The sequence below is a fragment of the Akebia trifoliata genome, chromosome 7, assembly GCF_017979445.1.
Source record: "Akebia trifoliata isolate Shusen 1 chromosome 7, ASM1797944v1, whole genome shotgun sequence".
In the NCBI taxonomy this organism is placed as follows: domain Eukaryota; kingdom Viridiplantae; phylum Streptophyta; class Magnoliopsida; order Ranunculales; family Lardizabalaceae; genus Akebia; species Akebia trifoliata.
The window spans coordinates 31,971,086-31,992,850 of NC_141381.1; the positions used below are offsets into that span (position 1 = coordinate 31,971,086).

General features: G+C 34.4%; 2 protein-coding genes across 4 annotated transcripts; both read left to right on the forward strand.

Annotated features, from left to right (window-relative positions):
* The first annotated feature begins 4,276 nt into the window (after positions 1–4,276).
* On the forward strand, positions 4,277–15,133 carry LOC147399109 (Flavodoxin family protein). 3 transcript variants are annotated; one of them, XM_086448538.1, is made up of 14 exons: positions 4,277–4,524; positions 5,616–5,708; positions 5,829–5,971; positions 6,468–6,545; positions 6,643–6,747; positions 7,277–7,368; positions 9,170–9,348; positions 9,863–9,960; positions 11,684–11,758; positions 11,861–11,971; positions 12,751–12,885; positions 13,565–13,684; positions 14,042–14,258; positions 14,337–15,133. In XM_086448538.1, the coding sequence occupies exons 2-14, from the start codon at positions 5,636–5,638 to the stop codon at positions 14,864–14,866; spliced, it is 1,956 nt and encodes a 651-aa protein (XP_086304664.1). In that variant the 5' UTR covers positions 4,277–4,524; positions 5,616–5,635; the 3' UTR covers positions 14,867–15,133. The 3 variants fall into 3 exon arrangements, with proteins under 3 accessions (XP_086304664.1, XP_086304663.1, XP_086304665.1); XM_086448537.1 differs by having other exon boundaries at positions 4,277–4,465; XM_086448539.1 differs by lacking the exons at positions 4,277–4,524; positions 5,616–5,708; positions 5,829–5,971; ... (4 more) ...; positions 9,863–9,960; positions 11,684–11,758 and having other exon boundaries at positions 12,751–12,889.
* Positions 15,134–16,536: 1,403 nt separating this feature from the next.
* On the forward strand, positions 16,537–19,880 carry LOC147399110 (eukaryotic translation initiation factor 5A-2-like). The gene is made up of 6 exons (XM_086448541.1): positions 16,537–16,698; positions 16,785–16,924; positions 18,280–18,402; positions 18,495–18,551; positions 18,640–18,714; positions 19,545–19,880. The coding sequence occupies exons 2-6, from the start codon at positions 16,802–16,804 to the stop codon at positions 19,644–19,646; spliced, it is 480 nt and encodes a 159-aa protein (XP_086304667.1). The 5' UTR covers positions 16,537–16,698; positions 16,785–16,801; the 3' UTR covers positions 19,647–19,880.
* Positions 19,881–21,765: the final 1,885 nt, after the last annotated feature.

Below are 21,765 nucleotides of genomic sequence, written 5' to 3' on the forward strand. Positions count from 1 at the left end.
ACCCTAATAGCCTAATTGAAAAGTAACATGTTCAAAGGTAACGGTGGTTCTCTTTTCAAAAAGAGAATATGTGGCAACGAGCTCCCAAATGAGATGCCATTAACTTTATTTAAAGAGAGTTACTATTGACACATCAACTTTTATTAACGTAATTCTTTGGTCATTTACATAAGAATTGGTGAGGTATTAGTAAAAGTTGGTGTGCCAATAGCAGTTGTCTCTGGTTCATGTTTGTTTTTTTAGAGTGAATTACTATTTTGTGAGCTGAAAATGAGAGCAATCACATTTTCGTAAAAAGAAATTCAGAACGAAGTGTCTATTTCGCAGGTTTAAAGTGACAAGTCCACAGGTTTAAAGTGTCATTTTAAACCTGCGAAATAGTCACTTTAAAAACCTCTGAACTCGTTATTGTTCAAGTTTTGATGATTAAAGTGAACAGTGAGCCAGAATCTTAAATTTGTCAAAAGTTAATTACTTTTTTGTAAATATCTCTATTTTGAATTCTGTTGAGTGGAACAGCTATGAAAATGTTTTGCCTTTTCTACACAAGCGAGTACCCCACGAGTTGCAGACTCCATGGCATTACTCCTCTTTTGTTGGATAGATTGTCAATCCTGAACACCAGGGGTTCCCTATTCCACCCCTTACTTTTTCCACGCAAGACCTACTGATCCTTAATGTTAGGCTTCACCTTTGACCATTACCAAAAATTGGCAGTAATTAGCGTAAGTCAAATCTAGGATTTTCCAAAAATTGGATTAATTGATTGATTTTAGTGTTAGATGTCTCTATCATGATTTTAAAAATCGTCATCATCAATCAAGATGACTTGTCTGTGTCATCTTGCTATTGTATGATTCTTCTTCTACTCGTTAAATTTCTTCGTCTTGTATCGTGTTTTCATGTTTCTTTCCCTAATTTACAAATCTGAAAATAAGCCTAAAAATTGTCTCGGATGGGATGACGCACCCAATTCATCTATGTATTGTACATGGCTGACAAGTGAAATTAGAATGAATCATGGTAGAGTGACCTCAGCGGGAGACATCTTGTCTCCCATGTGTCCCCGCTGAGGTTACTACAACATTAATCAATCAGAATTAGATCCACAAGGGCCAAATAATGATGGATCAATGGGCTTAAACAGCGTGGCAAAAGTACTAAAAAAAGAAAAAAAGAGATGATAATTGGGTAAAAGTGCTACATTGATGCTCTGCAGTAGAGGTTCCCCACTCTAAAAGAAAAATAGAAAATATTCATGGGTCCCTAAACCATGTGGTCAGTTTATGGGGTCTCTAAACCATGTGATCAGTTCAAATTTCTATATTATTATAATATTTGATGATCAGATTTGTTAAGATAATGGATCTCCTTTGTTGACCCATTCCATAGAGAAGATTTCTCTAGTTGACTGACTCCATGTTGAATGTATCTAGATAGTTTGAATTGAGATAATCTCTCTCCAAAAATACTCTCGTGACGTGGTATGTGCTAAAATCATAGATCTTTTTGCCTCGGAATACACAATTACACATATTTATAAGGATGTGCAGATGTGCATCCCAAGACAATTATGGTTCTAATACATGCCACGTCAATAGAGTATTTTGAGTATGCCACATGGAGGAGTCATATTATCACGACCCCTCCAAAATATTTGCTGTGGTTGAGAGAATCTCTCCATCAGATTGTATCTTTTGCCTATAATATGAAGGATGTAATATAACCCATTGTGCAAGCAAGAAATTCCATTCTCTTTAAGATTAACAGAACAGGCTCTACTTTACAGAAGAGGGCTAGAAACCATTTGATTTTTCTCCCAAACGTATAACGTACATAAGATCCGTCGTATTTACGATGTTGTAAATTTTTTTGGATTCAAATTCGTATATAGCCATATTTCAGATATCTGAACATGAGCCATTCAGTTTCATGTTGGGTAAAGAGTTGATTTTTCGGTCAAGTTGGGACGAAAATTATTTCATTTATTTACCTTCAAAGTACTTCTTGTAGAATGAAAATTAATCTAAAACTCATCTGTTTCAATGCGTCTAGAAGAAATGAATATATATGCAAATAACAGGAGTTAAAATACATTAACTCTGCTTTCACAACTTAAATAAATGAAATATCTAACATAATTCAAGCACTCTAACAACAATGTCTGCTCACATTTAGACATCTTTATCAACTCTAGTGTTCCAATTGTGTAATGGATGAAGTGACCAATTTTTTTTATTAATTCGAATAAGTGAAGCTTAAAGACCACCTAACGGTGTCTGGCAATGAGCATATGATATTATCCGAATTTTTTGGATATCAAATTTGAATTCAGATGTTATTTTAAGATTCGAATAATTTCGGATACTGATTCCAATGTTGGGAAATTCGATTGGATTTGAACATGGCATAAATATCCATCTTCCATTGTTACCTCTTCATTTTCTCTCTCAACCTAAATAACAAGAGCCAACAAGGGGTTTTAGGGTGTCCGGGCTGCTTAAAATCCATCAGCTTCAACCTCGGATAAAAAATATCTTGATTATATTTTTTGAAAATCCATAAGCTTCAATCTCATCTTCAACATTGATCCATAAAACACTTGATTTTTTTGCTCAAAATTTCCAGTGTCTTTATCCTTCACCAAAATCAAAATTTATCTTGATGTTTGAAGTAGGTTGAAGATGACTACTTCTGAAGTTGAAAAACCAAGGGTTAAGATTGGCTTTGATAGAAGGAAAATACGGGCTTTTTGGTACAGGTTGAAGATGATGGTATAGAGATCAAATTAATTTTCTCTGGGGTTTTTATCAGTTATCCGATGAATTTTTCGAATTCGGATATTGATTCCAAAGATCTGTTGGATTACGAATTCGAATTTGGACGTTGTAATTTTTTTTTTTTTTTTTTCGGATTCGAATATAGCTATATCTGATTCGATTAGTATTATTACAACCCCTTGTCTTTTGCATGGTTTTTTTTTTTTTTTAATGTCCCCTAATTTTTTAGAAATAACATAGTAATCTAGATTTTTCAACTAAATGTCCCATCTATATAGTAAAACGACAACTCTAAAGTCCACTTTGCTACAGTTTTATGGGATCCACTCTACTCATTTTATTGCCTTTCTTCTTTACGCCCTTTAATTTTATTATCTTTGATCTCCCCCCCCCCCTCCATTTTTTCAATAATATTTCTTTAATTCTACTATCTTTCTTCTTTTACCTCATTTTCAATAATATTCTTATACCTTTATTATCTTTACTTTTTTACCCTTTTATCTCATCTTTCTTTTTAATACCTCTCCAACTTAATTAATTTTCTTATTTTACCCGTTTAATCTCAAAGATTTTTAATAATATGTTTTCAAATATATTATTCTTCCATTTTTATCATCTTTAACCTTAAAAAGGATGTTTGTGTTTTAGGCGCGAACGAACTCTAATCTATATGATAAAACACAATTGTAGAACACATTTTTTTTGGGGGGGGGGATAAATGCCCTCTCAATTACAATGGTGCATTTTCTCTTTAATAATTAAATACAATTGTAAGGTCTCACCTTTCAATAATATTACTCTAATTTTACTATATTTCATTTTTCACTCCTTTTTTCAATGATACCCCTGTATTTTACTATTTTTCTTCTTTACCCTTTTTACCCCAAAGTAGACCCTACTCCTTTGACCTATTTTTCAATAATACACTTTCAAATTAATTATTTTTCACTCTTAAACCTCAAAGAAGATGTTTGTGTTGTAGGCATATTTTCATAAATGCTAATGATTTTTTGACTCGAAAATTTTCATTGTACTCGACTGACATGGCAAGGGTATAGAGCAATTGATATTTTTTCTTGTGTATCTTGAAGAAAAATATCTATGATTTTGTGCCTTTGCGAGGTAAGCCTAATATAGACCCGGTGAAAATTTTCGAATAAAAAAAGCACACTCTTTCAAAAAAAAAAAAAAAAAAAAAAAACAAAGAAAACTACGTCCCACAATCCTAAAATAAATTTCAAAATGGCAAAACTATCCTAAAATAGTTTTCAAAAGAATAAAACTATCCTTAACTGAGTCAATAAAACTTGGTTGAGTCAATTGGGATTTTGTAATTTCAAATTAAAATAATTATTTTTATAATTCAAATATTAATTTTTAAAATAAAAATCTTATATTAAACGCTATATTATAACTAGAAAAAAAAAATTATGATCAGATTCACATAAATATTTATTGATAAATAATAGTCAACCGAGTTAAGGGATTTATCTCGTACGAGTCAAGACGATGAACTTGACATCGGTGGATAGCGCGCGAGATTAGACGCCTCTGCTTCTCTTCTCCATCGGTTGCCGCCACCTCTTATTTTTACTCCTATTCTTTGCTCAGGTTTGAAAAAAAAAAAGGCCGATCTCGCGTTTGAGCTCGGAAAAGGGAGCGAATCACCATTACAGGACCTTCGAGTAAGTCCACATCTATATCTCTGCAATTAGGTCTCAGAGTTCTTTCAAGATCTCTGCAAGTGAGTAATAGTTGTATGTTTAAATCTCCCATAGAGCTGAAAATATTGATTCCTTAGATAATTTTATAATGTCTCAAATGGTTCTAGCTTCTGATTTATGATATTTTTGTTTTGGTTACGAAGATAAAGAGGAATTAAAAGTTATTTGGTTTGAGATTTCTTTCATTTTCCTAGATGTTCCTTGTGGCGGCTACTGTAGAAATTTGGTTTTGACTTCGTGAAAAAAATAAAAAATTTCTTGATTATTTTGACCATTTTTGTTGTTGTTGTTGTAAAATATCCTCTTTTTTTAGTCTACATCGGCAAATGAAACAAATTGGCTTCACCTATATCAACTTATCCTTAGATTTTAGTGGTGTTAAACATCTTGGGTAGTTCAATATGATACATTGCTTTACTTATGCTGTTAAGTTCCGGTAAATTGTATTGGTGTTTACAAACTGTGTTGTAAATTAATCTTCTTTTTTTTTTTGGTGGGGATTTCTTTAATTGTTTTTCTCATAACTTAGTTTAGAAACATAAAGAATGGATAAAAATAGCTGCGCGGGCCTTGAAGATAAGTTACGTCGTGAGGTTTTGGACCGATGGTGCATCCTCACTTACCTAGTGCGTGTGATGTGCGGGCATTGCACTGGCCTCGGGACTAGTCCTTGGACAAGACCATGGTCTATTGACTGAGCAAAAGCTCAGATACGGGCTCGGTCCGCTATCTACTGGGACACCTCGTTATCAAAAAACATAAAAAATTATGGGTTAAAATATTGTGTATGTTTCGGATTTGGTTTACTTATTACATCAAGATCGACTCACATAGTTGCACTAGTGTCAAACAAACAACAGGTAGACAAAACCCATGTTATGATCAATGTCTAATAAACAACATGGAAGCTAATCTAGTTCAGGGTTTACCACCACAAGGTCAAGGAAAACCCAAATAAAGAAATGTAAAATAATTTTTGTTGCAGCCAAGTAGACCATGAATAATGTTCTTATTGAGCTATTAGTCGAAGAGGTTAGGCTAGGAGAGACGAGAAAAATGTGGATTATTGTGAATAAGCTTGTGGTTAGTAAAATTTGGAATCGTTTTGCAGCGTACATTTGTCCATCCATAATGGTTTTGAAATCAAATGGAGAAGGGAGATTATTGCCCAAGAAGGACCAACTGATTCTCTCATCGATCAAAGGTATGCTGTATTTTCTTTCTTCTCCTTTTTAATTTCCATTCAATTGAAACCCTTGGTATTTAGTTTTTGTAGCAAATGGTGTGTTAAAAGAGGCAATCTTTGTTTTCCATCTTACTTCAGGTATGGAAGATAAGCCACCTCGACTGCTGATACTATATGCATCCCAGACAGGAAATGCTTTAGATGCTGCTGAACGTGTTGGGCGTGAAGCAGACCGTAGGCGTTATCCTGCTGTTGTACTTTCAATGGATGAATTTGATCCTGTAAGTCATTTATGTACTATGCTGGAGATTCTGTTGATAGCAATATGATATTTTGGTAAAAAATGGGGAAAGATTCTTTAGTCAAGGTTATTCTGCCTACACCTTTAACTTTGAGAGATTATATATGTATGCATACAAGGTTGGGATATTCTTACTCATTTTTCTTTGTGTGTACAATTTTACATACGGCTCACATCAGAAGGAGTCAGGGCTTAATTTTTTTGGTCAGGATTATACCCTCACCATGGAAACCATCCTCACAAAAGAACTGTTCATTCCGAAACTTCAAACCCTATGAAAAAAGTCTTGGATTAAAGGGGAAATAAACATACGTGTACACTGCTTTTTGATAGGGTTAAACACAGCAGACTTGTACCTTCTATTACTGTTATATATCTGTACCTTTTATTACTATCCACAGTATGTAAACATGTGTCATATAACATAATACCTGGAACACTATGCTTATCAACTCCATACTTGTTTATTGTTGCAGAGTTGCTTACCGTACGAGGAAACCGTAATTTTTGTAGTTTCTACAACAGGTCAGGGGGATGCACCAGAATCCATGAAGGTTGGTGTTTTTTTTTTCAAAACAAAAATTTATGCAGTGTTTTTGACCATTCTGAATATCAATATTGGACTTAATGGTTTTTATTGTAACATTGTAGGTATTTTGGAGGTTTCTTTTGCAGAGAAATCTTAGCCATCATTGGCTGCAAGGAGTCCACTATGCAGTGTTTGGATTGGGTGACTCTTCTTACCAAAAATATAATGTAATTATTTCCAAAATTTTATTTGTTATAGTCGAAGTTAAAATCTCGGTTTCATTCAGCTTTTCAGTAAGCTTGTGAAATGAGAGTTCGAAAAAGAAAAATGATACTTCTTGATACTCTAAATATACAGAGATGCAATACATTAATCCATTTTTAGTGCCTAATTAAACTAGAAATCTGCATTTTATCTTCATATGGATTATAAAGGGCAAATATTGTAGAAGCAAGACTCAAATTACTTGAATTAAGGATCTGGTACAAGACGTTACATATCCCTATTTGTTGTCTTGGTTCCTTAGCAGAACAGGACATCTTGGTTGAGCCTGTAAGATAATTTGAACATTGTTTGTAATGAGGTTGCAATAATCTTGTTACAGATGAACATTAACTGTTTGACATTTGTAGGCCATCAATTATTACAAACTGCACATTAAATACACAAGTACTAATTCCTATCATGGTGCAAGTTCAGTTTTGAATATTTTCTTTATGAAACTTTCACATTTCTAATTGTTTTTCCTGGCTGCAGTTTGCTGCAAAGAAGCTGGACAAAAGAGTTTTAGATCTTGGAGCAAAGCCAATTATTGAAAGAGGTCTGGGAGATGATCAGCACCCTTCAGGGTATAATTACAGTCTATAATCCTTTGTTACAAAACTTTCACTTATCTAATTTCATGATTGTAGGACCTTAGTTCTTGATTTACTTGGTGGGGTCTCTAAGTGTGTCACATGATCAACAACAAAGTTGAACCTGTTTAGGAATACTAATATGTATCTCAAAACTTTAAATACACATGCACAATGAATCTGTATAACCTATAACCAACTTGGTCAGATTAGGTGATACACTTGTATAATTTAGTTCGCAAGTGTATGGTTAAATGTGTAAAGGGCTTCTCTAGTGGCCAATGGATGGCAGGGATTCCTTAAGGATTTACAATTTTCCTAGTGATCAGTTACCGTAAGGAATCTCTTCCCATCTCAACCATTTGTTGGACACTAGAATTTTCCATTTGTACAAGGCACTAAGATAAACACTTAAGTTGCCAAGCATATATTTTTGGAAGGAGTTTCTATATCTAATGTAATGTGTATTGGTTAATGGGTTGTCTAGGGCGCTGTTTCCATGTTGTATCCAATCCTCTTTCTATTCTAAACAATTTCCTTAGCTATCTCATAGATATTGGGACTGGCTAAACAAATCTTATTCACCAATTCCGCTTTGTCCATAGCTTCATCTTCCGTTATTGAAACTATGTTCATATCCGCTTTCACTATCTCATTCCATTCTTTTGAATCTACCTCTTGCTCTCTTGGAACCTTCAACTTAAATATTTCTTCTAATTGTGGATTTTTTTCGAGTTTGTTCATGTCTAATTTTATCTCTTCTAATATTTCCATCATCCATCCCAACATCCTCGTCCCTACCGTGCTCAATTATTTAATATGATGCTTCTTGACCACCCAACATTCAGCTTCATAAAGCATAACTGGTCTTACTATCATCTTATGAAATTTTCCTTTTAATTTGATCGGTATGCATCAGTAAAAAACATGCCAAAAGTGCACCTCCACTTAACCATCTAGCTTTGATTCCATGGTTTACATTGTTCTCAATCTTTCCATTCTTAAGTATAATAGACTTGAGATAGCAAAAGTGGTCCTTCAGGGTAGTTCTAGACCTCTAATTTTTATTGGACATTTTTCTTCCCGAGCGTCAGTTTTCAATTTATATTCCTTATGAGAGCTCCCATGTTTTCCCCTGCCATCGAACTTGACAATCTCCTCTAAAATGCTGTTCTTTTTCTCTTCCACTCTTTCAGAACCTCCTTGTGCCATTTTTCAATTCTCTTTCAAAACATTCTAAACTTTTTCTTGAAGACATTCCATGCCTTCCCTTAAAAAAAGAATGGTTTCTTTCTGTTTGGGAAATCTATCATTTAATTCTTTGTCGATATGTGTTCAGCATTATAGGATTACTTTTCCCATTCAATCCCTTTGCAACCACGTGTTATAGTGTCTTTGAAACTGTATAGTTTGAGATCATCCTTTTTTTCCCTTGGTTGAGCCAACCACGGTGCTCTAAATGTCATATGCTGAAAGATGACTTTCACTTCAGTGAAATCTTGTGCGTGGAGTGTTTCTTCAGAACCATCCATTATGTTCTCTGTAGTTTTTTCTTTTTCTATAGGTTATTGTTATTCTCTTATTTGAACAGAACGGATTCTTCATATTGAGTTCCATGGCTAAAATCTCATCAAACATGTTTTAGCCATGAGATTTCCTGCACATGTGGTATATCAAGAAATTTACTTTTTGACTTTTGTTTATGTTTATTGTGACTGCCTGTTGTTATCCTAAAATAACTGTCAAATTCAATTTGGAATGAAATTACAATGTTGTTAGCATTGGCTTCCCATAGGTACGAGGGTGCTATGGATCCTTGGTTGTCATCTTTGTGGAGCATGTTGAATCAAATGAATCCTACGATCTTCCCAAGAGTTACAGGAAGCTTAGATATGAAAACTGTGGATCATCCCAAATTTCAAATCATATATCATGATGTTAATGAGATGCAATCACCATATTCGACTATCTCAGGTATTTTCTTTGTACAAATTTCAGTAAAATATATAATTAATGCTGTGATTTTTTATAAGTAATGATTGTACATAAAAAAAAAAATTGGGCAGGCCCTCACATTTTAAGCCTCAAATGCTTTTGAAATACTTCCTATAATGATAATGATAATGATCAAACACTGTCATGTTATATGTGATATAGCACTATCTAACACAGCTAATACTAATGTTTTAGTCATCACTATTGCCTGATTAAGTATCGGTTTGCTAGTGTCAAAACCCCATCACCCTAACTAGTGATTTGGTTTAATAGGGAAAGAGGAAACAATAAAACAAGATTTGTGAATTGGCTGATTCTAAATTGAATTGGTCAAATCACTGAATAGCCGCTGTTAGTTTTATTTGGACCACATATCCATGATTCAAAATATGCATGAAATGGGTAAGCCACACTGACATGGTTGATTTGATGTGCAGCTGACCAAATTTGTGGACAATATAATCTGACAAGAAAAATTTCCTTCTTGTTTCAGATTTGAAATGCCTCGAGATGCAGATTGAGAGAGCTCGTTCAATGTCCCCTACAAAATTTGATCATGACAAAAATCGGCCTCACTGCTTTTTAAAAATGGTATAGGTAACTTGCTCTCATCATTAATAGTACTTTTTAGATTTGGCAACACGAATTCTATTTATCTGTTCACAGGACACAAACCAAGGTTCATGTGAAAGGATTTAATAAAAGTTTTTTACATGCTCCCAGCTTGATGTAAACTTCCTTCCTCTTGGTTTGGACTAGGATTACAAGATTAAAACTTGACATGGATGGAGTTTATTTATTTCTTTATTTAGTAGAACTTTATTTTTTCAATTATTTCCTTGATGAATCATATTTGATACTGGGAGGGATTTAATTATCTTTTATTTGAAGTACTCAAAGGTTACGCTTAATGAATGAAAATGGAATATATTGCCACAATGTGCCATAATATATCTACTAAAAAAAAAAAAATGGTGCCATAATACGTCTTATATTTTTGTAAGATGGGGTTAGGCAGTCCCCAACCAGACTGTGCATATCCACATCTTGCAAATGCTGGACGTACAACTTCTTTCTTGGTGGTAAAACTTTGTGATTGACTTGGTATAGTTCTTGTGGTTTTGGCTGTGCCCCCAACTAGATATTTTTCTTCTAACACTCAGTTAATCATCACTGCCTTATCCAGCAGTTTGTGGTTTGCAATATGAATTTTGTTTCATCATTCAATTCTATCTAGAACCACATCACTTTTTAATTGTGACTACCTACCTCAATTAATGCTCTTTTCAGCCTTCTCTTGATTCATTTAGAGCTTCAACCTGCACCAAGAAATCCTCAGTCCTCAGTCCTCAATGGTGCCGTCACTGTAAACCATTCCTCTATCCATTACAGGGGAGGCGATCATTATTACTCTCTTTATATGTGATACAAAACATAGTTACAAAGTTCGGGTTTGCTATTAATTCGGAAAGGGAAAATTTTGGAAGAAGGGAAAAAAGTCACAAAGCTAAGAAAAAAGTAGGAAAACATTAAAATTAAAAATAAAATTAATATTATTAATTATGGAAAATATTAAAATGCATATATATATATATGGGAAATGTTCAGCACCCAACCATTTACCCAACCATATGCCCAACCATTTTTGTCTTACATGGGTTAGAAGTTTTGGAATGGGCTGATTTTTGGTGAGGATAATCTCTATGGTGTGGAGATCATCCTCACCAAATATCAGCCCATTCCAAAACTTCTAACCCCATCACAAATGCTTTACAAAAAATGGACGGTCCACGATTTTTCAACTTGTAAACATGGGGTTAGAAGTTTTGGAATGGGCTGATTTTTGGTGAGGATGATCTCCTCACCATAGAGATCATCCTCACCAAAAATCAGCCCATTCCAAAATTTCTTACCCATGTAAGATAAAAATGGTTGGGCAAATTGTTGGGTGCCGAACGGGACCCTATATATATATATATAATATAGCTCAGTTGGTTTGATGCATTGCAAAGCAACTTTGAGGTCGAGGGTTCAAGTCCAAATTACCAATAAACAAATATACGCAGTTTTAAAACAATCCTAATGCTGTTCAACTTCAAACTTTGCAATTAATTTGTGGATCTTTTTTTTTTAATTTTTAATTTTTAATTTTTTTAATTGCAAATTAATCGGGATTAAATCGCCAATTGAATTGTGACTTTTTCAAAAACTAGGAGATTTTTGTCACTATGATACAAAATGGTATTTTTTATTTACCCCGTTTCCTAACCTATGTTAATTCTCTTGCATTGCTTCCTTCAAATTCATTTTGTAGATAAAGAACCAGCAATTAACTAGAGTGGGTTGTGGAAAAGATGTGCGCCATTTTGAATTTGAAGCTCTTTCGTCAGTAAGTCCTATAATTCATTTTCAAGTGTAAGTCTACTACAAGTCTTTTATTTAGCAACTTTAAGCATAGTTACAATTCAATTTTGCCTATCATGTTTTTCAGGCTTCTTTATATCAAGTGGGTGATGTTCTTGAGGTTCTCCCTAGTCAAAATCCTGTTGCAGTGGAAGCTTTTATGCTACGTTGTGATCTAAATCCTGATTCATACATCACAGTACGTAGTCCACTTTTCTCATTCCCATAATTTTCGTCTTACAGAGCATATTCTGTAAATTTTCTTTTCCTTGTTATAATGCCAGTGCATATGCCTGTTCGGGTCATGGGTTTAAATCTTGGTCGAGAATGGGTTGATTCGTCTGAGTCATCTTGTTCTAGACAAGGACCAGGTCATGATCCTTCTGTGAATCATGATCCATGCTGGATTAGAGTTGTCTTAGATGGTTCGACCGTGTCTCATTTGCCAAGTTGGCTCATTTGTATCACACTGGAAGTTGGCTCCTTTGTATCACTGGATTTGACTTCTCTTGGGTTGACCAAGATGATTTGGCTTTGTCTCATTATTTCGGGTGGAAACAACCCCAAAAAAATATTTTAAAAATGTTCTGTTCTCCTTTTTGGGACTCAGGTTCAGATTTATGAGTTCAAGTTGGTCAAAGGATATGCTTGATGAACTAGTTTTCAACTATAAACAGATCATATTTTGGGGCCCATTATTCCTATTTTCTCTCTCAATTTTTTTTTTTTGGCATGGCTGGCTTCTGCACAAGCCTCTTCCTTTTTATGGCATTACTCAACCATTTTGGAGAGCACCTTGCTTTGTTTCTTTTAGTGCTCCTGTGTGGTTGGATTTATTAACTGATATGTGGACCAGTTGTCTGAAATGTCCCTTGCAAGAACTCATTAGAAAAAAGAAAAGAAAAAGTCTCTTGCAAGAACTCTTTTCTAATTGAGTTACTTCTCTGATTTACAAGTTGAAGATTTGTCTGGTTTCAGGTTCAACCAAAAGCTGTTGAGAATGTCCTTCCTTATTCACCTGTAAATGCCATTACGGGCCCTGTCAAACTGAGAAGGCTTGTGGAATTGACAATGGATGTGGCGTCAGCTTCCCCTCGGCGTTATTTCTTTGAGGCAAGTATGTTGTATGTTCAACATGTGTTTTATTGTGGACTTTCAGTAGTAATTTTTGTCTGATGTCACCTGATGCTGTTACCATTTTTTTTACTTCCTTTCTCCTGCTGTTCATGTTATTGAGTTGTATATTTCTTTCCTTTCTCGTCTTAGTGGGTTTAAATTTGTTTCCATCTCCAAACATCTATCCGAGAAAAGATTGGAAGACTAGACTGATACTGATAATAATGGCTGATCTTTTGATTGAGTATATGGAGTAATTCTCACCAGCGACCACCTTGCTTTGAATTTATATAATCAACCTTGATATGCTTGAATCTCACACTGAATATAGGACAGGTGATATATATGGGTAGTGGCTTCATTTATATAGAGCATCTAAACATTATAACCGACATTAAGCCAAGTAAACTCGCATATGGTCAAGGTTTAAAATATTGTTAAAAGTATCTAAACATTATAACCAGTGATGCATATCTGTTTTTATTTTTATTTTTATGGGTAAGCTGGACTAGAACCCACAACCTCAGAGTTGCATTACTTTGCAATGAACATTTGAAGGAAAGTATTTTTTTTTTACCAATATGTTTATTTGATAATTTATTTTAACTTCTGTGCTTCTATGAGTGTTGTGCACTTCGATTAGTAATCAACCATATTCACAGAATCTTTTGTGCAGGTAATGAGTTTTTTTGCAACCGCTGAACATGAAAAGGAAAGGCTTCAATATTTTGCTTCACCTGAAGGAAGAGATGACCTATACCAATACAACCAGAAGGAACGGCGGACAGTTCTAGAGGTTAATTTACTTTATGCGGTCCAAGAATTGAATATATATATAATATAGTGCAACTTTTACCAAACAGAAACAGCTAATCCTGCATCCTGTTTCTTTATAAATCTGGTATCCATATATATTGCACGGTAGAGGCAAATCCATTGTTGTTTCAGATTGTGCCTTAGATTGAGATTTCTTCCACATTAAGCGACAATATTTCCAACCAATCAACAAATCTTTATCCTGACTATATTGGATTGGCTACATTAATCCCATCCTAGAAATCCATTAGGGTTAATTTTATCTTAACCCTTTTGACTTGAATTGCACACAAGATTGCCTTCTTTTTTCCAGATCTGATTTCAGATTGTGATACAGGTATTAGAAGACTTCCCCTCTGTGCAAATGCCATTTGAATGGCTTGTACAACTGGTTCCTCCACTAAAACCAAGAGCGTTCTCCATTTCTTCTTCCCCTGCGGCTCATCCCAATCAAGTGCACCTGACTGTGAATGTGGTGTCATGGGTGACACCTTTCAAGAGGAAGCGTTCGGGGCTCTGCTCAACATGGTTAGCGGGACTTGATCCTCAAGTAGGTACGTACAAATACTGATGAATCAACGGTAGTTTTGTATATATCATATTTGCTGACTAGTCTATTCTGTTGTAAGCAGGAGTCCACATTCCTGTGTGGTTCAACCGAGGCTTGCTTCCTCCCCCACCGCCATCACGTCCCCTCATTCTAATTGGACCAGGAACCGGGTGTGCACCATTCCGTGCATTTGTAGCAGAAAGAGCGGTGCAAAGTGAATCCGAGCCAACTGCTCCGATTCTCTTCTTCTTTGGTTGCAGAAATGAGGAGAACGATTTCCTATACAGAGATTTTTGGTTGTCTCATGCACAGAGCGATGGGGTACTCTCAGAAGAAAAGGGTGGAGGCTTCTTTGTTGCTTTCTCGAGAGACCAACCACAGAAGGTTTACGTGCAACATAAGATGAAGGAAGAAAGCTCAAGGGTTTGGAGTTTGTTGAGTGGTGGTGCTGCTGTTTACGTTGCAGGGTCTTCAACCAACATGCCTGCTGCCGTTTCATCGTCCATCGAAGAAATAATATCAAATGAGAGTGGGGTTCCCAAGGAATCTGCTGTGAGGTGGCTAAGAATGCTAGAAAAGGCTGGTAAGTACCATGTTGAAGCTTGGTCATAAGTTTGGAGGGTATGGTAAGCGCCCGTGCTTTGTGGCCGGAACATTTATATCCTACTCTAGGACAGAGGGGTGACATTGCTCACCTCAGCAGGCCTGAATATTAGTATGGCCAAGCCCGGATGGGTGTTAGGGCCTGGCCCATTGAAACCATCGTAGAATAGGTCCTGAAAGCATTACATTATCTATAGTAGTGGAGAAACTGGTTTAGTTTTAAGTGAAATACTTTGGATCAAATATTCCGAGTAATTGAAAATTTTCCTTTTCTGATCCTGTTTTTGTTTTTTGTTTTTTTCTATAAGAAGTTATATGGTTGACATGTTGTATTTATATTGTTTGGAGCCAAATGGATGTATCAGAAATCACCTGAAGTAAATTGTATTTATAAGACACGGCGTGGTTGATCGACAAAATTTTCCTTTTAACTTCTTTAATGATAAAATGAAATCTAAACTAGGCATACTGGCCAGGGTCTCCTTACTAAAAAGAGAGTTCTTGAGTTCAAGTCCCTAGTTGGCCACCCATAGGCCTGGTCACTAGATATGATGTTCTAAGAGGCCAGTTGTCTCGCCCCTTGTTAGTTAGGCCTACTAGTTGAACACTTCATCTTTGGAAAAATAAAAATGAAATCTTCAAAATTACAAGCTCACATTACACGAATCATTGATGGTAGGGAGCGTCTATTTGTACAAACAAAAGATACTCTTCATACATACTTACTTGATATATACATCTATTAATTCCATCTCTCACAAAACTCAAAAGGAGATTAATATAGAAAGTGGAGAGAGATAGAGGAAGAAGAAGAAGAAATTGATTTTTTATTCAGTATGTTAAGGTGTGTGCACTGAGAATTTAAAAAAGGGTAAGAATGTAAATTTTATTTTTTACATTTGAAGATTAGGTGGCTACTTACGCTGTGTTTGGATTGAAAGAAGAGAAAATAAATGAGTTTCTCTCCATTTCTCTTGATTGAATTGTTAAGTTGAGAAAGAAGAGAAAAGAATTGGAGAGAAGAGAGAAAAAAGGTGAATTTTCTTTCTTTCTAAAAGTGGTGAGAAAATGAGAGAAATCCTTTCAAAATATTTTATAATTACATCTCTGCCCTAAATTTCTTTTAAGATATTTTAAAATTTCAAAGTTGTCGCAAGTTCTCTCTTATCAATTTAAACAAGTGTAAATGATCGCTCCCTTGAGTGCATCCTGTTGTCATTTGTTATAAATTGTTAGAACCCTATATTATAATATTAGTATCCATTCAATAATTCGATATTAACCATTTAGGTGATAATATCAATCTTGTATATATGAAAGTGACACATGTTTGATGGAAGATGATTTGTTGTTGAGGCATGCGCTGGAGTAACATTAAAATTGACATCTATTCTCACATTGCTGACGTGGAGGTGCACACATAACCATTCATGCTTTTCACTCGGTATCTCAATGAAAAGCATCTAGGATTCCACAGCCATGTCAGCAATGTGAGAATCAATCTCAATTTTAATGTTACTTCTGCATTTTCCCTTGATGTTTGCCTCTCCTTATAAAAAATTTCATTTCTCTACAAATTATTTAGATAAATGTGTATCTTTCGAAGCAACAAAGATTTAAGGGCAAACAGTCAAACAAACATGCTCAGCGTACTTGAAACGCAAAAATGTACCTTCATATCTAGCCGTCAATCCACTATTGATCGAACGGCCAATAACGACAAGCATGCAAAAAGAATGAGGTGAGGAAAAAGAGTTCTTATGAAACCCTAGGCTGCAAATATTTAGCTCTGTCTTTTTTTTATAGAAAGTGAGATAGAGATACAAATATATTCAATTAAGGTAATTCTCGAAGCCTCCCTTCTTCTTCTTCTTCGCTTTTCGAGCTCTGCAACTCGTTTTCTTACATTTTCTCTCACCTTCTTCAGCTTGAAAGCGATCAGTCATGTCGGACGAAGAACACCACTTTGAATCGAAAGCTGATGCAGGAGCTTCGAAGACTTATCCTCAGCAAGCTGGAACAATCCGTAAGAATGGTTACATTGTGATCAAATCTAGGGCTTGCAAGGTTTGTTTCTGGATCTTAGTTTCTTTAGATCTCGAGTTCGAGGTTTTGGTTTAAGGTCATTGTTGCAATGTACTTGGAGATGATTATGTGACTTGTTGATTTCTTAGGGCTATGGTCCGTACTCTTAGTTTTGATATCTTCTTTCCTGTTCATCAATTTCAATTTTGTTGCCTGTTTGATTGTTTAGATTGTTATTTTAATGATCCAATTAAGATCTTCAGTTCTTTTCTTGGTCGATGTTGTAGATTTGTTGAGTTTCGTGTTTATAATTTGAGATTCCATGTCTCTTGCCACTTGGATTGATTCTTTTTATTGGAATTTATATGTCCTATATTGATAATCATTTTTTATTTCGAAAAAAATACATTGTAAGTGTTCTATGAGGGGATTGTTTTTATGCTAAAGAATTTGAATTTCTTTCTTTCTTGATTTTCCTCCTCACTGTTTTGTTGGATTAGGAATTGTGTTTCCCCTTCAGATTATTAATGTTTTCCGGATCTCATGTGATGAGCAGTTTAACTCGCGTCAGGTTATCGAATTTGTTGAAACAGTTGTCAAACTTGCATTTCGAGTCTTTGCATGCTGATCATAGGGAGGTATTTGTTGATTGGAATCCAATGTGGGTTGTTTTATTATATGATTATCAAGTTACGTATAGAGAACATGTAGATGTTTATTGATTGGTATATTTGCTTTTTAGTTTTAGAAGCTTGGCTTTGTAAACTTGCAACGTTTGCATGCTTTTAGTTATCGAGTTTTTTTGTCTTATCTTTTGTTCATGGTTTAATTACAATATTTGTTTTTCTAGATTTTTTTTTTTGTGTTGTTCTTTAGTTCATTTTAATTTTCAGAAGATAATCTTTGCAGAGTTTGTTTGGGAGGTGTTCTTTCGTTGTAGTAGTTCCCGTCTTCGTTTGGAATGTTTTGTGGATTTTTTGTCCAATCATTTGGCACTCGTTTGATATCTAAATATTCATTATTGAGAATTGTCAATTCAAGTTTTTTGACATGAATATGTGATATAAGGGTTTTGTTATGGCACACGTTAAAGTGCATTAAATACACATTGGGAATAAGAATTTGGGGGTATTTTTGGTAAAAAAATATTAAGGGCAGTTTTGGTACGAAAATCAATTCCCAATGTGTATTTAATGCACTTTAACGTGTGCCCTTAGGGCACATGTTAACAAAACCCTTATTATTGGACATCTTGTTTGTTTCATGTATTATGGCCTCATGCTCATCGTTGTATTAACTATATTTGTAATATTGAGAAAGAAATCTTCCTTCTCTTTTCCTACAATCTACAATTGGGAGGTATTTATAATATAATCTTAGTGTATATTTTCATGCAGGTTGTTGAAGTCTCAACCTCCAAAACTGGCAAGCATGGTCACGCCAAATGCCACTTTGTTGGAATTGACATCTTCAACGGCAAAAAGCTTGAAGACATTGTGCCCTCTTCCCATAACTGTGATGTAAGATCTTCAGTCCATTGAGTTTAATTTATTATTCTCCATTATGATCATTATTTTTTCTGGATATTAATGCATTTATATTATTGTTGCAGGTTCCCCATGTTAATCGCACGGACTACCAGCTGATTGATATCTCTGAGGATGGATTTGTATGTTTTTTTAATTTTTATGTTATCCTGCTTAGTTGTCTTGGTTGGCTTCTATCGACTTCTGTGTGACATATATTATATGCTTCAGGTGAGCCTGCTGACTGAAAATGGGGGTACTAAGGATGATCTGAGGCTCCCAACTGATGATAACTTGCTCTCCCAGGTTTGTTGGCTTCCTTGCTTTTGCTTTACTATCTCAATTCCTCAAATTATCATGTAAGCTACTTGTGTGTGTTACATTGATCTTGATTGTTAGATCATCTTTTCTTTTGCTGGATTGATTCTTTCATCATGTATTTGGATCGATGCTTCCCTTGGATAATTTCTTTACTGCTTGATCAGATGCATATATATTGTTTTATATGGTAGCTTGTATGGGTAATTTTCTTTTGGTTTCATTTCTAAATTTATTTCTAAGGTTTTCAGACTTATACCTTGTTAATTTTACTTAAAGGTCAATACTTCGTTTTTTACATCAAATAATAACTGTAATTAGCATAGTTGTCATATACGAATGGGTATGCAATTTATGATAGTTACATTATTATGTCATCATATATGCATTTTTCATTTTTTTTATTAGATTTTCCTCGTATGCGACCACATATGCAATAGTGCAATTGCATATGCACACATGCATATGCTGATCCCACTGCATAGCATATGCGACTTGATAACATTGGTAATTAGTGCATTTGGTTTTCTAATTGATGATTTCTGCTTCCATGACTACTTACTATAAACCTGACGTAAGGTGCTTGCCATTTGAAAGTAGGCATGAAACGAGAATTTTCTTAGCCATATTTTATTCTGCTGTCTTTTCTAGGAAAATGAAAGTTAACATGTTTCTGAATGCTTATTCCTTTTTTGGGATTGGATTTGTCCTGCAAGCTGAATACTTGTTTCTCTTTATTATAATCTATTTTGAATTGTTTCCCAGTTTTTTTTTTTTGGCTATTTTGAATCCTTAACGGTTGTATAATTAAAATACAGATCAAAGATGGTTTTGCTGATGGAAAGGATCTGGTTGTCACTGTGATGTCAGCAATGGGCGAAGAGCAGATCTGTGCCCTCAAGGACATTGGTCCAAAGTAGCTTTACCTTGTTTATGAAATTATTGAAATTTTAGCTGAAGATTTGGTTAAAAGTTCTTACGGTTGCATTTTCAGACCGAGAAGATACATATTAGCTTTCTGTTGGGTTTTATTTTGGGGTTTGAAACACTGTGTGCTAGTTCGAAAACAAATGCCTCGGTGGGGACTCCCATCAGATGTCTTCAAAACTTTTATTAGCATTCAATTTGATGTTGTCGAAGCTTTTCTTAAGAAATTACTTTCATTTATCTTCATTTTGTAGTTTGTGGGGGTAACTGGCATCAATTTCTCAAGACTACTTATAAAACAAAGTTGTTTAGAAAAAAAAAAAAAAAAATCTTTCAACTGAGTAGGGAATTGGTTTTTATTTTATCTGGTCTTTATTTCAAATTCTTCAAATTAGGTGGTTGGTTTTAATCAGGCTATTTCAAAAATAAATAAATAATAATAATGATATTTTAAAAGATGTGGGTCTTATTCTGGTTTCAACAGTTGGATCTTTGTGATGGAGAGGTAGGAATGTAACAAAATTGGTCATTCTCTTTTCACTTGTAATCGATTCTCTCCCCTATATCGTGCTTACTATTACCCAGTGTCTGACTAGTGTTTCTATAATTGCTCTCTGTTACCAACTGGCCATTGTAAGAGGGAAGAAAGAAATTATTGGTAGTGAATGTGCCATGAAATTCATCCAGTACTTAGTCTCACCAATTGCGAGATGATTTGGTTATGTTCTTGTAAAGTGTGTCATTAAGGAAAATTTAGTTGATAAAGATTTGGTAATATATCTAATTTGTATCTCGAGAATATGTTATGGATCTCTAAGATAAATATCAATTGTTGGATCTCACATATACAAGGGATTTATTTGGGGATAAATATACTTGTCATAGACACATGTAGAAGTTTAAATATAGGATGAAAGTTCCCAATTTTTACTGGCTTAGTCTATAATTATTATTATTATTATTATTTGTTTAAATGTGGAGGAAGATCCGATAGTCAGTTTATTTAGGTTTATTAAAATCGTTGGCACCTAACCATTGAATATCTATCAAAATAATTTATAACATCCCCATCTGGGTCTATTTGGAAAATTTTGGACAAGTCAATTAACTTTGGTATTTTTAATATATAATAAACAATTTACATGCAATATGATGATGTAATAATTGAGTATTTAACAATCTATGTGATAAGAAAAAGAAAAACACTTTTCTTACTTAACTTAGTAAGGTTTCAAGTCTTCTTAATTGTCATTTTGCTCAAATGAATTACCATATTGGCACTCCAACACTATAACCCTTTAGATTTCGTGGAAAAATTAAGACCCAAATTTTTTTTTTTTTTTAAATAATTTATATTAGGTTTAATCCAAGATTTTGAAAACACTAATATTGGAGTGGCATTGGATTTACGACGATTTTTACATTTCTGATGTAGAGGTGCGCACATAACTGTAAATATTATTTTCTCACAATCCCAGCACGACTTTTTTGAAAATGAAAGACTATCGAACTTTCACCTAACTCCCAAATTTAAAATTCAAATTCAAAAAATTTCTTTTCCAAAATTCATAGAATTTTCTTTTAAATTTTGTGGTGGTCAAAAGATCATAGTAACTATGAAATCCTACGGGAGTCGGAATAAAAAAATTAAATTAAATCTGTTTTAAAGCTTTTAGTTGCGAGATGGGATGACTCGGAAGAGTTAACTCATATAGTTGAGTGCCAAAACCAGACACGAAATCGAGTTTGAAACATGATTTTTAAATTCGTCCGAGACTGAGACGTATCGTCCGAGTTAACTCGGTATCAAAGCCTAACGAGACCAACTCACAATGTGTCATGAAACAACTGCATATCGTGAGATATGCGAGTCGTCTCGAACGATATTTTTACAAAACTCGGACGATACGAATGAGATATACGAGACAATACAGATATTACGTTAACTCGCGAGATAAACGAGTTGTATCGGATGAGATTTTTAAAATCTCGTCCGAGTTGTATCGGATGAGATTTTTAAAATCTCATCCGAGTTAACCTAGACAACCGAGTTTTACGAAAAAAAAGTTACAAATGAAAATTTCTGTTCTATTTTTACAAGCAATAGCTATT

Bases quoted from the DNA above. Each gene is read 5' to 3' on its own strand.
- LOC147399109 (XM_086448538.1), top strand. From the start codon at position 5,636: ATGGTTTTGAAATCAAATGGAGAAGGGAGATTATTGCCCAAGAAGGAC. The intron at 6,546-6,642 runs GTTGGTGTTTTT...GTAACATTGTAG, and splicing joins ATGCACCAGAATCCATGAAG to GTATTTTGGAGGTTTCTTTT. The intron at 9,961-11,683 runs GTATAGGTAACT...TTCATTTTGTAG, and splicing joins CTCACTGCTTTTTAAAAATG to ATAAAGAACCAGCAATTAAC.
- LOC147399110 (XM_086448541.1), top strand. From the start codon at position 16,802: ATGTCGGACGAAGAACACCACTTTGAATCGAAAGCTGATGCAGGAGCT. The intron at 16,925-18,279 runs GTTTGTTTCTGG...ATTTTCATGCAG, and splicing joins TCAAATCTAGGGCTTGCAAG to GTTGTTGAAGTCTCAACCTC. The intron at 18,552-18,639 runs GTATGTTTTTTT...TATATGCTTCAG, and splicing joins ATATCTCTGAGGATGGATTT to GTGAGCCTGCTGACTGAAAA.